We start from the raw sequence: 17,206 nt of genomic DNA on the forward strand, positions 1-17,206 counted from the left end.
AAGGCACATGGATTAAGACACAAATACAATCTTTTCTTCTCCTCTTTAAGGTGAAATATTTTGCTTCTGGGACTCTTTCTTAGCCAAAATAATATAGATAATGCTGCCAAGACAGAGATAGGGTTGTTGCATTATTCCTTTCTGTATTACACTAAGACCAACACACATGTAGGCACAAGTTGAGAACAAATTCTGTCTCATCAAAACTCCACTAGCTGTGTTAGAGACTAGTAACATGATAAACACTCATTACGTTAAGTCATTATGTGTGAAGTTTGAGTGTCTTTCCTTTCTGAGCCACACTGTTGACCAGGTCAAACGGAGCAGGATCACTTATTGTCACCCATACACGCATATGTATAAACACAATTCTTCTGTTTCCAGAACTGCGGTGTTGGCTAGTTTCCAGTGTCTCCTTTAATTGAATAATTAAAGCCATTGATTGAGTAAAGAGTCCACTCAGCTGCTTTGCATGCTGTGAATCAAGTTTTCATTAGGAGGTTTAGAAAGGCAAGACGAAAAAGACACCACCGAGAGCTCCTCCACAATCATACTGGAGAGGCCCAGGGGTTCATAGGAAACGGACGCTAATCACTGATCTGAGATCAGTTCACCATCTGGCTAAGTAATAATTAAAGATGGGGTTGCAGAAGGTAATCTGATCCTTGATCAGCATTCAACAGAAGTCTCTGTCTGCAGTGTATGCAGCCAGTTCTGTATTTTGACCAGCAGAGAGCATTAGAGAACCAGGTATGGATTTAGAGAGACTATACAGGACTGCTTGCTGGCCAGTTATTACAGGGACATCACTGCATTTTAAATTTAATGATGCTTTGAAAAACCTCTCCAACACATGCCATTAAATGAAAAGTTGCCATAAAACATCCTGAAAAACCCTGTAAAACTGACCAGAACACGCCCTTATTATGGACTATATAGTATTAATTATGAATAATTTACTTTAAAGTCTTTGCAATAGGCCTTTTTCACTGAACACATTTTGACATGTCACAGTAGGAAAAGCAGAAGTGTAAATGATAAAACTAGTGATGACTGAATTCCTTCAGTTGCTTCAGTTTCAGGGTACTGTAGTGCATGCAGGCTCACTGTGACACTGTTATGACTTACTCGAACAATTGAATGTACAGTGTTTACAAAAGAGCCATAATTAATGTTATTAGTAACACCTGTGCTTTCAAATGTCTGCTGTGAATAAGGCCTGTTCGATCTGTCCTTAGATTTAGTTTATTTACCATTTTATGGTTTTATTCAGTGATTTTCAGTATGAGAGCCAATGTTTTTTTTACATGTATTCATTTAGCTGACGCTTTTATCCAAAGCTATACATGTCAGAGGTCGCACGCCTCTGGAGCAACTAGGGGTTAAGTGTCTTGCTCAGGGACACAATGGTGGTGGGGTCACAGGGGGGGATTGAACCCAAGTCTCTCACACCAAAGGCAGGTGTCTTATCCATTGCGCCATCACCACTGAACAGCAAGGTATTGACTCCAAACACACAAAATTGAAATGTGACCCCAATGCCACTTTTTCAGTTTCATTCAATTGTTAATTGAAGGAGCCATACAAGATACATCCCATTCCCTTCTAGAGCCTGATTTAATAAACAAGATATTTACATTACAAAATTAGAACTATCGTTTCTTAGTCTTTAATTAATCTACTTATCCCCCCAGGGGCTTCGACACCCAGGTTGACATCCTGTGTGATGGAAAAGAGTTTTCACCCTGAGCTAAGTGCTGCTACCGCAGCCAAGACAACAGCCAGCTGGAGAAATGTCCTGAAAGCTACCCAGAGGCTGCTGGCGCATGCACCGCCCTACATCTTACATACACCCTCACCATATGTTCAAACACACACACAACGACTCATACACTCTGCCACGGCTTTACTGGACAGAATATGTTCCCTGCATGGTTGTCTGTACACAAGACTCATTTACATGAATACCCATGTGTGTGCATGTCAGAGGCACAAGTATTACATAAAACAATACATCTCAAATACTGTATTTGAGGCAATGGTACTTTTCTTGACTGTTGCTTTATTTCTATTATTTTTGTTTGTTTGTTTGTTTACACTGCATTCACCTGTAAATAAAAACATATTGTCCCTGTCCTGTGAAATCTGAGGATCTCCAAAACATCAAATTTTCCTAAGTAAGAGAAACAGCCCTGCTTTCAGCTTTGTGACAATGCACTTTTCTTGTTTTCCATGTTTGTCATGATTCATCCCACCATTATCAAACAGATGAAACATATTTTTAAACCCATAAAGGAACACCTTCAAAAATTGGACCAAATTCGGAGATATGTGGTTTTCACTGGACAGCGACGAGTGTAAATTCCAGCAGTTAAAATAGTTACTGTAGGTCAAGCACCTGGAACAACTACAACAATTAAATACTACTTACACATGAACACATTTCAAATCTAACAATTACATTTTAGACTTTAGACTGTTGATACCCGAGTTCATTTTATTGCTTGTACTTTATTTAAAATCATGGAACATTTCTTAACTTTCAGGACTTTCTGATGAAGCCTTTTTTGTGTTTCGCACTAAATGCGCACTAAAGGTGCACTCCACAGATTTTACACATTCAGTTTACTCATTACGAGTAGTATTACTCAGCCCGCAAAAACAATTCCTTAATGTCTTTTGTGGCTCTGGAGGCGTTCCAAAGTCTGAAAAATATACCCAGTGATGGAGGGACCTAATGAAAGTCTCTACTGAGTTGCATTATGAGAATGCAGCATCCAGCATTTTTGGAACTTGGCCCATACTACAGGACACTTTGGCCAATTTTGTGGAAAGTGGAAGTGACATACTATATTGATAGAGTACCCTTTTAAGATCTGAATAATTCCTCCTATACTGCTGCCTGTGTGTGTTTGTGCATGTTTGCATGTATGGTAATCTGTGTGCAAGCATTCATACTGAAAAAAACAGTCCTTATAATGCGTATACTGTATGTGTTTATCTCTATGTGTGTCTCCGTGTGTGTGAGTGAATACATGAAGTTCGTAAAGGAACCCCTGTATCGTGTGGGCTGCAGTGTGGAGGTGAGGTTATGTGATCAGATCAGGTCAGTGTGGTGGCTACACAGTGTGGGCTGTTTCTCCAACAGGCAGCTGGATCTGGTGAAAGAAAGAAAAAGTACAAAAAATATCAGATGGAGTGGTGGGATGCCTGAGGAGGCGGCTTATGAACTGCCGGGTTGGTTGCTGTGTAAATGTGCATCTGTAAATGTGTGTGTGTGTGTTTGTGTGTGTGTTAGTGTGTGTGTGTGTGTGTGTGTGTGTGTGTGTTACCAGATGAAGTCGGTGCAGTGGCTGCAGAAGGTGGGCTGTTTGAAGAAGCGGGCTGTGAACTGATGGTCTTTCACTTCGACAATCCTCTTGTGTTTGAGCGCTCCCTTCCTCTGGAACACGGGTACCCTGGGTGGGGGGGAGAGGGGCGAGGGCAGAGGGGAGGCTCCAGGGGAGGTTGCCGATGTAGGGGAGGCCAGTGTCAAGGGGGGGGGGGGGGGGGAAGGGGAGACCGGGGTGGACATAATGCCTGGAGATACAGTAGAAAGAGGAGAGAGGCACGGAGAAGGGAAATGGATAATGAGTGTCAGTAAGCACAGTATAGAGTTGTACAGGCGAAAGACCTTGAGCATGGGAGAGGGAGGAGGGGAGGAAGCAAGGACATGGAGGGAGAGTACGAGGAGGAGGAGTAGGAGGGACGGAAAGTGTAATGGGTCATGGTTGAGACAGGAGTTGTATTATTGGCACATGGGATGTCGGGTAGGGAGCAGTGAAAGAGTGAAGTGATGGAGAGAAAGATAGAGAAAGGATATATGGACCGGAAGTGGCGAAAAAGACGGTAGGGTGGGAGCACGGGAAAAGTGACAGGTGAGAGTGAAAGGGAAAAAGGGGTGTATTGAGGGAGACGGAGGTTAATTCACATACGGAGACAAAACTCTCCTAAGAGATTCTGAAACAGCAACGCTAAACAATTAGTGCAACTCAGCGTGTCCCACATACTTCCTGACCATTCAACCGACATCTCCCTCTCTCTGTACCCCTTATATCTCCATCTCTCTGGCTACGCCCCCCCTGGTCAACTGTACCTCCTGTTGCCATGTCAACAACACCCCCACCACCTGCTCCAATATTAGAGCCTGTATCCTCTCTTGACTTCCTGCCTGCCCTTATTAGCAATTAATCCCATTTCTGAAATAAAGTTTGGACCAGAATATGAAGAATAATGTCTAAAGGGAATGAGATGTGCTGGAAAAAGTGCAAAACTGCAAACATTAGCTGGAGAGGCTGTGGTGCAAGAGTTGCACACTACTAAATGATAAATGAAACACCAACAGAGATTTAATGAATAAATAAATAAGCCCATAGCAAAAAACGATGTTAGAAAAAAAAGTGATGAAATGGTGGTGTCTCAGCAAAGAAGCAGGAGAAAATCAATCAAAAGGGTGAAACGGGAGAATGGTGGGGAAAATGGCATGGTACTCAGAAATTTGTAAAATAATGATTGGAAGATAAAATATATTCCAAATATGTGCACAGACCCATCCGGCAAAGATGATTAAGACACAGTACCTGAATTGGTGGTGATTTTGGAGGAAAGGCTCGACTAAAGGACAGCTTTATTGTCTTCCTCTCCCCCTCTCTTCTCTTCGTTTGGCTCACTTCAAAAGAAAGGCTAAGGTGTCACACCTGTAGTGGGTCACCTCAAAAAAAGAGAAAGACGTGGAAGAAAAGACAGAAAAACCAAGACAAGCCGTGCTGTGGCAAGTAGAAAAGAATGAGCCAAAAAATAAAGGAGAAAAAAAGAAAACTTATTAAAAGAAAAAGAGAGGGCAACAAGCGTTTTGAGAGATTCAAGCTTTCTAGGAACCAAAGATAGAAGAGTGAAGTGGTATATATCCGTTAACCCAGAGGCAGGGTGAGGAGGAGGCTGAGATAGAGAGGTGGTATTCTCTTTCCAAGATTGATTCTCTCTTTACTAAGAAAAGGAGGAGAGATGTGAGAGAATGAAGTGAGAGAGAGAGAGAGGAAGAGAGAGAGAGAGAGAGAGAGAGAGAGAGAGAGAGAGAGAGAGAGAGGAGAAAGATTGAGGGGAATAGGCAGCGATTCATTTTGAAATCTGGGTTACTTCTCTCAGGAGATGGTGAGGGAGGTAGAGGAAGGAGGGTGGATGAGAGATACACTGCCATTTTGCCACCACCAATACAGTATGGACAAGCACGTGCCAACTGTCCCTCACTTCCTCTAGTGCCAGAGAGGAAAAGGAGAGGAGTGAGAGTGTATCCAATCTGGAAGAAAAGAGCAGAGAGCTTCAGAGGAGGAGAAAGAAACGGCCAGTTAGCACAGCTAAAACAGAAAATAAACTGTTAAAAGTTGCGGAGTTTGCTGCAGATCCACATGACTGAAGGATCAGCAGGCCTGTAAAATAAACAACTCTGTTAATCTTTTCCACAACAGTGCAGTTAACAGAATGTACATCGTATTTTAGATTGGTTCTGAGATCACAGCAAGTGGTGGCATAATAACACTGCTCCACTGTGCACTGAAACCAGGTCAGCTAAGCCTGATGGGAAGAGTAGTTTCCAAGAGAGGCTGTTTGTCCACTGATTGCCCACATACTGTCAAGGGCGCTCACATGCAAATACACACACACGCAAATACACCCACATAAACTAGTTTTGTCACTTAGGACATTATTTTTACTCACAATCCCAGTCAAGGAGAGGGAGACGCTTTTTTGCTGAGAGTCAGATGAGACAAGTGACACCATGCCTGTAGCTGGAGCCAGGAGCTGGTTAGCTTAGTATAGCATTTAAAGCCTGGAAACGGGAAAACAGCTAACCTCTGTCCGAAGGTAACAAAAAAATGCCAACCACCTCATAGATTCACACATTATAACTATTTCTTGGCCGGGACCTGTTGCCAGGCAACAAGCAGAGACTTGGACTACTATAACATGTTATTAAGTGGACTTGAGAGATGCCAGAAGACTGTATGGCCTTATTTGTAGTCTTTATGCTAAGCTAAGCTAACCAGCTGTTGGCTCCAACTTCATATTTACCACAGAGACGTGAGAACGATATAACCTTCCCATTTAACTCTCAGTAAAAAGCAAATAAGTCTGTTTCCCTAAATGTCAATCTAGCCCTTTAACCCTAAAACTGCACTTGTGGGGACCAGCTTTTTGTCCCCAAATGGGGGTGGAGCCCCTGTAAAATGATTGTGTACACAAATGTTTGTCCCTGTGAGTAATACAAGTGCACACCCACACAAAATTAATCACACTCCATGTTTGCACATGGTATATAGACAATCTTGGGAGATGGGAGCAGAAGGCGGGAGCAGGGATGCAGGCAGGCAGGGGACGAAGGGGTGGATTGGAGTGGGACGCAGAGACTGAGAGAGGGAGCGAAGGGTTGAAGGTCTAATTAATGGAAATGTAGGTTATTAGTCTCCTGATGAGGACACTGGCAGAGAATTAATTAACAATTATAATTAGCAAGATTGTTAGAGAGCAAAATGGTGTCAGCCAGCAAGATAAGGGTGAGCTAGTGTGCATATGTGTGTGTGTGTGTGTTGGAGGCTGTTTAAAAAAAAAAAACAGCTGTGCTAACATGCCCTATCTGACAATGATATATGTCATTTCAGCATTAGTCATGCAGAACTAGCAGCTGATTGGAAATGATAGGGGGCTTTCCTTCACACATAACGGCACCAGGCCTTTCTCTATCAAACTGCCATCACTGTCCTATAAGAGCCAGAAAATGGGTGAGTCATGTTCTAGTTCTGTTGTCACAAATAAAGGAGGAAGATGTTCTCACAATGTAAGAGAAAGAGGGGGGGGGGGGCAAAAAATATGAGCTGTAGACCATGCAACCCTCAGTAATCAGAGCATTGAAAATCAAAGCACATAAATGGCTCACAATGCTTCCCTTCTACGCGGTGTGATGAGTACGCACTTGTGGCTGTAATGTATCTGTATCAGTGTGCGTTTGCTTGCCTATCGGAGCATGCTTTACAGTGTTTGATCCCGGGCCATAAAAGCGTTTTGGTGTGCAGCCAGCCAATGACACATAAAGGCTGTAAACCAAAAAGACGTACAAACACAGATGCAGCCTGCAGGATTAAGAGCAGTGGGAAAATTATATAAAACACAGATAGAAGTGAAGATAAAAGGAAATATATAGGTGACAGAAAAAAAAGAAAAATGAGGATATGATATCAGTGAAGAAGACACACCCCAAACCACATTCTGTTCTTGGCTATTACCATCTTTACAATAACCACTATTATATGGCAGCACTGGAAGCTGTTGCTACCATTTCTGATCATGAGCACTTTCGATACCCCAGCCCCCCTCTTTTTTCTCTCTCTCAGTCTACAGATGGCTATCTTATTATTTCTGACCATGGCTTAATGAAACAGAAAATTCTCCTCCGATGGAATCTTTTTTGGGGGAGCAATCAGCACTTCACCAATTACACGCATCCATTATCATCTAACGAGCGCTCACTCGCATCAGGCACTGGCTTGAACCTGGCTGGCTGGCTGGCTGGCTGGCTGGCTGGCTTTCTCCTACAATGAAATTAAAGTAAATTGACTTGTCTAACTGTTGTTTGTGGAATCAGGGGAGAAGTGGTGTCTGAGGTAATCATATCTGCCTGTTAAATTTGTCTCTTCAGAACCAATTGGCTCTGTTTGCTTGTATTGGTTTTCTGTTGGGGTGTGCTTCTATTTGCATTTTTTAATGAAGAGTGGTCTGCTGTGTTTTTGGAAGAGAGCAACATACTGCCACACCACTCAGATGAGACATTTGGCAGGCGACTGGGGCCAATCAACATGGCCTACAAACTCTCAGTTCTAAAGCAAATAAGCCTGCTCTCCATATTTATTTTACTTCTGACCTGCCTCTCATTGCAACAACAAATACTGCTAAAGTGGAAAACCACACGGACAAGTGAGGGAGTTGTGTAAATTAAATCAAATGGATTGTGGATCATGGATTTGGGTTTGTGGATAAGAGAGTGGTCTGCGGCCTGAGAATCTGAGGAAAAGGAATTTTAATCCATTTTGATCGGTTAAATGACAGGAATTTTGTTTTTGTCCCATGAGTCAATAACCCATTGCACACTTTCCCATTTTCTTTAGTGCTTCTCTCTTCTAGTATGTTGCTCTGGTATACATCTTACCTCTCAGTCTGGTTTCAAACCCAACACACTGTGCATACTTTACAATGTTGGGGAAAAATGGAAAGGTAAGTTTGATTGTATAACCTGGCACATTGTGCAAAGGGATATGGCTCATAAATGTTTGTGATAAGTTTTCGGGAAACCTTCAATCTGCAATCACTTTTGTGCAGCCGAAATGAGCTGTGAACACATTGATGCCATATTATCATGTTAGCCAATAGTTGCCTCTTTACGTATCACTAACGGAGGAACTTTACCATTCATTTGGAGTGGTGTTTCTTGCCACCTGATAAATATAATTCCAATATTCACTTTCTTTTTATCTCTGTTTTTGTCTCCACTAACTTAATATCTGGCTTTTTGGCTGCTAAATGCTCCACCAGCTAGTTGCTAGTTGCTAGTGTCTGTCTGTTTGGTGCTGAGCAAGTAGCATACAGCTCACAGTATTTTTCACTGAAAACCGATGCCTGCTGCAACTGTAAACTAGGCTATTAGAGCAGTGAGAGTGAATGAACATTAAAGTTGAAGGCTGTAAAATCCAAAACAATGAGCTGAAAGACACTAAAACGCTCCATAGAGTTAAGGGGAACTGCAGATGGGGTAATTCTCTGTGGGTTCATTACTAAGAATGACCCACCCTTTCACATTTAAGTAGTCATGTGATACATTATTATTATTAAAATATCGATTATTGCCATTTTTAACAAGTACCATATCAAAATGTCGCTATTAATATGTCTATTTTAAAAAAGAGCATAATTTGGTGGTATCTGTGCATTCACTTTTTTTAATCTAGATCAATAAAATATTTGTGTTCGCAGATCCTGCACCCACTGAGGCTGAGTTTGAGGCCACGAGAATAATGAGTTTGGGACTGTGGCCAAGCCAATACATCATCTACTAACATGAGCAAAACAGGCATGTGAGCTGAAAGTTGTGCAAAATACTAACAAGAACTCAAAGCCTCAGCTGTCGGCTGCAAGACCTTTCTTACTGCTGTAGGCAGGAAGAAAAGGTTGTGAACAAAATGTGCTCAAGGGGAAGGATGAAAGCAGGAGGGCAGGAGATTCAGGGTAAGAGGGGCGATTTGATAATGAGGCGAAGGGAGAACAAGGTAATGTCTGAGGATATCTTAATCTTCATCCCAATTTTCTAGGATGAATTCCCTTTGGGTAGGTGGCAGTGTGCGCACACACACACACACACACACACACACACACACACACACACACACACACACACACAGGCAAACAAGGGTGTAGTATGAATAATTATTTTGTCCTAGATGTGGTGGTAATGTTGCTTCAAACATATTGGCCGCAGCATCCATGAACTTGTGTTTCTGTTGATGTTACCGCCTTATCGTTAAGGACCATTAGCACATAAAGCTATTTTTTCGACTCTTTACATTCTGACAACAGGACAACAGAGACAACCAAATCCTTAAGCATCAAAATACTTAAAAGACATACAAATAGAGTACGCACAAGGGATACATACATTGAAGCTGAAGTGATTACTACATTAATTGTTCAGTTGATCCACAGAAAATTAATCAGCAACTGTTTTGATAAAATATCACTTTCCATTGCTTTCGGAGTTTTATTAAACAAATATTGGATATAATCGTTATTATATTACTATTACAATTAACAGTAATTGTTAGTTATACCATTAGTCAACATCTTGATAATCTATAATCAATATTTAATGACATGTACTCCTTCGCTGGGGCAAGATGTGGTACCACCAGCTTCAAGCACCAGCACAAGCATATTGCAGTACATCAACAGAAACGGCAAGTCGCATAACTTGGGTTTAAACATCCACAGAGATCTGGTGAACCAAATTAAGAGGACAAATAAATTAAGGGGACAGATTTGCATTTAAAATGGTGTTTGTATTATTGTGTAAACGTATCTGTGTTCATTCCCATTACAACTAGTAAAATAGCCAGAGATTGTTACAACTGCTGCTGGTTGGAATGATTAAAAAAAGCATGCTAACATAAAGACACACATGCAACGTACAGAAAAAAGACACGTTTGAGCACGTATTCGCTCTCACACAAAAACACACAAACAAACAGTGCTAATATAAGCTGTTGTCGGTCAGTTAGCTCATTTGTCCCTGGTCGTGGCTCATGTGAAAATGAAGGAGGCGAGAAATTGGCCGTGTAGCTGGGGGGAAAAAAGCATGAGATGAAAGGGTGCTTGTGTGTTTTTTCAACTTCAGAGATCAAGCCGATGAGTTGTAGAACCCTGCGGCACTGCACACATGATGAAAAAGAAACAGCGCTCTCCTTCCACATGCACTGTACGTGTATGATCATAGTCTGTGTAGATATTTAGATAAAGAGATTTAGTTATTCCGTATGTTTCTACAAACATACAGGTATTTTATATAAGACAAGATAGGTGTCAAAAGGGTAGTGAAAAAAAACAATAGAGAAATTATTGATAAAATGCAGTAGAAAGGGAAATCCACAGGGAGGACAGAACAATTTTAAGGAGGGCATAACCAGAGATAGAGTAGAGCAGAGAATAAATGAAATGACAGTCAGTCAGAGGAAATGGAATTGAGCAAAAATCTAAACAGGGAGACGAAGGGAACTTGGCAGAGAAAGATGGAGGGTGAGAGGTACGGGAGCGTAAGGGCCACTGCACTGCATAGCAAGAGACAACGCTAATGTCGCTAGAGAGAGAGAGAGACAAAGACAGAAAGAGAGTGAGTGTTAAGCCCTGCACCACAGACATGCGTTACAAATCCCCTGGGACCCGGTGGCAGATCAGTACAGGATCAATCTGCTGCACCTCAGCAGGGACGCAGCACACTCCTTCCATTCCCACACACCGTTCATGAGTGTGTGTGTATGTGTGTGTGTGTGTGTGTGCGTGTGTGTGTGTGTGTGTGTGTATGTGTGTCACTGTACTGTATGTGTGTCACTGTACTGTATGTGTGTGAATGCCCGTGCATATGTGTGAACATGGAACAGAAGTGACTGAGGACTGGGACCTGCTGCAGCAGGGAGGGAGAAGGGAGATGGAGGGAGAGAGAATGGAGCAAGCGGGAGAAGGCAGGAGTTTAACAGAGACAGATAGCTGTGTATGGTGCAGATTTTTTATCAACTAACCAATCCAGATCATACATATTTTGCTACTTTACTAAAAAACATAGTTGGGCAGCATTCACTAGATATAATGTATATTTAATCAAATAAATATTGTATTCCTGGATTTGATATTGATAAAAATGCTCAAACAACTACATCACTGCTGGCATCTAACTGTACCCAGCTCTAAGATAAATGACAGAACACAAAGTGAGCGATAGAAATCTCACATGGGAGATCAAGAAGCAGTTTATCCCCTCCACACTCCCTTAACAGCCATTAGAGAGAAAAGCATAACACTGACCTCAGATCAGTGTTTCGGGACACCATGATCTAACTGCCTGTAACTCAATCTTATTAGAGCGTTAAGTCATTACTGCATGTACACACAGAGGCCTCACAATGCAATTAGCCATTAGCCCATCACACTGACAAAGCATGGCTAATTAGCAGATCGCAGGCGCACGGGGAGCGGAACAAAACATATTTAATATCCCCATCAACACTCTTGCAGAATATCATGTGTCAGGTACTGTTTAGATGTTTTGTCATGCTTGGTTGAGTATAGAGGCAGGACAGTGACTTAAAAATTTGCCATCGAAAATAAAATTGGCACTGAAAACAAAGCCGGGACTGAAAAGGGAAACATTGGCATTGAAACATTTAAAAAAAAGTTAATTTCACTGTCAGTGTTTTGCCTGGAGATGAAGAGGATCTGAGGGGAGGGGGCAAGGAGAGCGTGATTTACATTTACTGCGGTCAGTGTGATTGTGCCGGAGTTTTTCAGAGTGGCGCACTGCAACGCCTTTATCATTGAAGCAAACTTTTTTTTTTCAAAGCAGTATGTTGTTAGGTAACCACCAAATCACCTGTTCTTAGCCTAACTGTGATTTTGCTGTGAATGAAAACTCACTCTGAATAATAAAAATATCAAAATAAATGAAATAATTTTTAATGCCTGTGTTTTTCAGGGATATGTGTTTCAGTGCCAAAACAACTTTTTCCAATACAAATGTTTAAATGCCAAACTTTACTTTCGAGGCCAAATTTTAAAGTCACTGTCCTTACTCTACAGTTGAGCAGCATTTTAAAGAAACAAGTTGTATCTGTGAATACATTTTAAAATAGCTTTGAGAGCCAGATAAGAGATTTTCCACAAAGGACGATGAGAGTTAAAACTATTTAAAATTCAGTTTCATATATCTTTCTGTGTTTGCAAGCCTATTTGACTCTATTTATTTTTGTTATAATGAATTCTGGTCATGAAGGTTAAAAACCCCCGCAACAAAACAAAAGAACAAAAGGCTATCAATGCAAATATCATTCAACATGGGTCTATGGATGACATCCCAGAAAGCCGCATCAGGGTCAGGTCTGTTTAAAATTCTGTTCTGATCAGCAAAAACACATCTGTTTGTTGTACTAGAAAATAGAGCTGGTCAGGTGGCACTGACTTGGCCGCTGTTGGCAGAGGTTGAGAGTTGAGCCAGAGTGTTAGGTGTGTTGCTCTCTTTGAGGGGGAAAGAAGTGGATTATGTTAGGTCAGCTCTGGCCAGATCAAAGCAAAAGTCTGACAAGAACCGAGAAACCTCTGAGAAATATATGCAAGCAAGCATGCGCGTGTACGCACACATATACACAAATACGCACACACACACTTGGCAGAGGACTGCCTGTCAGAATGCCAGAGAAACTACTCTTTGAGCTCTTCATAAATTTACTTTGAAGGAGTTTTGACTGGGTAATAGCTTGTATGGAAAATACAGAGAAAACACACACACGCGCGCGCGCGTACACACACACAAATTGCACAACCACAATCTCAAAGCCCCTTCTTTATAATTGCAACTGTGACAACAGAATTGGAAGGAAACACAGCACCACTGGCATTAATTAAAGAGAATCATATTTTATGAAGCAATTCTCAGGAAGTAAGTGCAGCACTGACCCTCCAGCCCCACCCCAGACAGACAATGTCAAATAAACTAACACATTTAAATTAGGGCATAGACCAGACCAGTCTGGGCTAGGAGCAACATCACCCTACTAGCAACACGCCTTAGCAACCCGTAAGTAGGCCTATAGTGTTGGCGAGGTTACTAGAGCAGAACTGGGCCATGTACAATGCTGAAAACACGCACACACTGGTTTCTGTGGGTATATGTGCCCTGTCACTGTGGTAGGATAAGCTTTTCATGGTGCAACATGCAGACCCTAAACCTGGTGAGTACAACGTGTGGCACTCCTGTATTTCCTTGATATAATTCATGGCCAATGCAGCCAATGAAGACCCTGTTTGAATTCTGGAGCACCACACATTTTGCCTCCCAGGTAAGGGGCCAATAGAGAGAGGGGTTGAGCCTGAGGCTGCACCAGGATCTCTTACAAACTCAGGCACGAGACTAGCCTGGAGCATACTGCGCTAGGCTGGACTGGATTGTTCAATGCATAAAATTTAACCAGACAGTAAATCCAATAAATCAAAGCAGATTAGGACAACAAGGTAAATCAAAAGAGGAGCAAGTCAACAAAATAAAACAAACTGAACCCGACTACTCTAAACACCAAGTGATGGATCAGAAAAGGCAGGACAGTGCAAAGCACAGTGCAGGACTATACATCAAACCCAAGAGACAGATATCTCAGAACAAGCAAGACAGTCGTGAATGTACTTAACTTCCTCGGGTAACCAAATCTCTGAACAAAATTTTATACAAACGACTCAAGAAGATTCTAGAAATTAGAGTAGCTAGAGTGTGTGTGTGTGTATGGTGCGCATTGTGTGTGAGTGTTTGCAAGGCCACACATGTGCCTGTCTGGGATGATCAGACTACTTGAGGCGATGCTATAGATTGCAGCTTCGTGAGGGTAGAGGAAGATGAGGATCATTGGCTGAGTGATGTGCGCATTGTGTGATAAATATGCATGCACAGCAAAGTGTGTGTGTATGTGTTTTTCAGAAATATCAAGAGTAGAAAAACAGGGAAGGAGAGCTCTACAGATTCATGCTGCAGTGGGGTTTTACACATGATTATTGCACATGCAATACACATACACAGCATGTACCCTCTGAACATAAAAAGCACAGAAATACACAAGTATAGACACACTTATGCCTTGACTGGTTTGAGGCCATTAGTGATATGAAGTTTTTGGGATAACATGCACTGCAGCACAAACAGGTACTTTAAAGATTAGGTGATCAACAGGATACCAACACTTTATCATAGCCACTTCCAGCCAAACCAGTCCAGTCTAGATCAGCATAGCCAACAGACACGTCACAACCATGTTGCCCCTCAGCACTCATCCAAAGTGAGCTTTTAAATTTTACGGTCGGGGAGCATAGCATAGATCTTTGACCAGTGCATTGGGGAAAGTGAAGGACATTATACTATATTACCCAGCAGGCACCAGGTGGTGGCGGTGCAGAGGACACCATGGCAACGCCATGAAAATGCCATGGCAACACCATAGCAACTGTGGCCTCATTTGCTCGCTGGTGGTGTGGTACAGCCCAGACTTGCTACAGTGGCATGGTCGTCAGATACACACTTCAGTCACATCAGTAATAGTAACATTGTTCATTAATTATTTCATCAATCAATTAATTGATCATCATCATCAACAATCAGTCAAAAGGAGCAAGAACACAGTATCTACTGGTCTCTGTTTTTTGCTAAGTGAGAGACAGACAGAGGAATGAGCTGATTTTAAAAAGGAAGTGATCAAAGGAAAAGAAGCAAAGGTCAATGGATGGGTTAATTAACAAAGGGATGTGATCACCATATGATAAAACTTTAAAAGAGGAGAGGTGGAGAATGTTCATAGCTTGTTAATGAAAACCAGGAGAAAGTGCGGAGGAGAGCGGGAGAAAGCAAAAGAGACAGCAGACTGTGCGAGAAACATACTGATGTGTAAAAGCAGTGAGTGTCGAAAAGTAATGTTAGGTAGTACGAGAGGAGTGACAGACTGATAGCTATAGTAGATACAGATGAATAGAGTTTAGACTTTTACTTGTCTTTTTTGTCACAGGCACTAATGTCTTCACAGTCATATAGGAGGAATCGAAATTCGAAAAATGATTTCAGTGTCTAGAATCGCTACAAAGCTAAAACATTTAAAACTATTTCATCTAACACTTCCTCCAAATATACCAAACTTAACTAATATATATATATACATGTATGTATATATATGTATATATTTATTTGTACATATATATTTCTTTATAGATAAATGATAGAATTCAAATGATAATTGAATACAATAAAATATCTCAGTTAAATCACAGTATAACATGGTACATTCTCAAAAACATAGTATATTTTAATATATTCTTTTTTTCTCAGCATAAAATAAAACAAACAAAACGAAATAACCATAGGGTTTTTAAGAGTCACTTCTGTTCATGCAGTCACAGACTTAAGTATTAGCGCCTCAATAGAAGTCAATAATGCTTAATGACATACCAGGTTTAAGCCCTGTTGATTGGTTGAAAATAACCGTATTGTACTACACAGGAAGCAGTCAAACTGTTGCTGTGGTTTCCACAGTTGGGGTGCAGAGTAGAGCGAGCTAACTACCTCAGTGAAAGGTGGCTGCCCTGGGTCCTAAGCATTTGCTACAATTGAACTACACAACCCCCCCATCACAAATCTTTGAGATTTCATTCCGCTAAACATGCAATGATTCTGGGGCTTTCCAAAGGATGAGAAACGACAAAAGCGTTCCTCTAACAAAGACAGATTCTTTCAAAAAATTGCCCCACGCAGACCTACAAAAAAGCAGTCCATGAGCAGATAAAAGGTACAGTCTGCCCTCGTTGAAAGGCAAAGCAGTTAAAAGGGGAATTGTGAAGGTCGACTAACCCTTCGATCTGTGACGACATGCACAAACACAACGCAGTCCCTCACATAGCAGGTCAACCCCATCCCCCCACCCCCCCCTTTAGCCATTATCAACAGCATCCGAAAAGCTACAAAGTCTAAAAGTAGTTGTTCTTTTGCTACATCATGTCAAAGCTACATTCAACTACAATAGAAGAAGAGCTGGGCTGTGGCTGGTCTTAGTGTGAGAAATGAGGTGGATATGTTGACCTTGTGAAAATGGATTGTATGCATTGCAATGTTGGCAACACTGGCACAATTAACACAGTAGATGGCTTTTGGCACAGCTCACAGAAGGTACAATGCTACTCTGTTGAACACATAGCATTTCGTAGTCATACTGGTCAGCCAGAGCCAGGTGCTGTGGGCTTTAACTCATTTATTACAATCACATTTGACCAAATTAGATGAAGCATATCCTCCCAATATAAAAATCATTGAGGATGTGGAACATCTGACTCTGGCTGAAACAAATGATCTCATTTCAAACTAGAAGAAAAACAATTACAATGTCTCAGATGCAAACAGATGTGCCATTGCATCCTTGTCACATTGAAGGTGGGAATATTGCTCAAAGTCAAACAGTCATCTGATAATCTTAATAACAGGAGTTATTACTGACTGCATTCAGTGAAGTCTCAGCTATTGTGTATGCACCTCAAATTGGAACTCAAAACATTCACAGTATATCGTTCAGTCTTATTTGCCAAAAGGAAATAGTCAAAGTACAACATCATTTCCTCAGCACAAGTATCTGTGGTACTTTGTTATGTGAACCTTGATTACAGTGAATTGTATTGTCCATAATAGCAACATGAGTTCACATCAAGTGAATAGTTTTCCCACATATTTCAGCTAAATATGTTACCTGTAGATTGTGCAGTTACAACTGTGGCACGCATGTTTGAAAAGAATTGTGCTTCATTTAATCCATCATCTACAAACTCTACCAAGGTACAGTAGTGTAAT

General features: G+C 41.4%; 1 protein-coding gene across 8 annotated transcripts in view; it reads right to left on the bottom strand.

Annotated features, from left to right (window-relative positions):
• The window catches only part of prkcg (protein kinase C, gamma), a 31,667-nt gene that overhangs the window by 12,224 nt on the left and 2,237 nt on the right, over positions 1–17,206 (bottom strand). For 2 of the 8 annotated variants that reach the window (XM_046045850.1, XM_046045849.1), the window contains exons 1-3: positions 5,755–5,931; positions 5,176–5,335; positions 3,333–3,579 (exon numbers count right to left, since the gene is read on the bottom strand). In XM_046045850.1, coding sequence (XP_045901806.1) covers positions 3,333–3,579; positions 5,176–5,335; positions 5,755–5,817 — 470 coding nt within the window. In that variant the 5' untranslated portion in view covers positions 5,818–5,931. Of the gene's footprint in view, positions 1–3,332; positions 3,580–4,619; positions 4,737–5,175; positions 5,336–5,754; positions 5,932–17,206 lie in introns of those variants that run through there. The other 6 variants (XM_046045855.1, XM_046045856.1, XM_046045852.1 and 3 more) reach the window with 6 other exon arrangements.

The sequence above is a fragment of the Micropterus dolomieu genome, linkage group LG03 (assembly GCF_021292245.1).
Source record: "Micropterus dolomieu isolate WLL.071019.BEF.003 ecotype Adirondacks linkage group LG03, ASM2129224v1, whole genome shotgun sequence".
Classification (NCBI taxonomy): Eukaryota; Metazoa; Chordata; class Actinopteri; order Centrarchiformes; family Centrarchidae; genus Micropterus; species Micropterus dolomieu.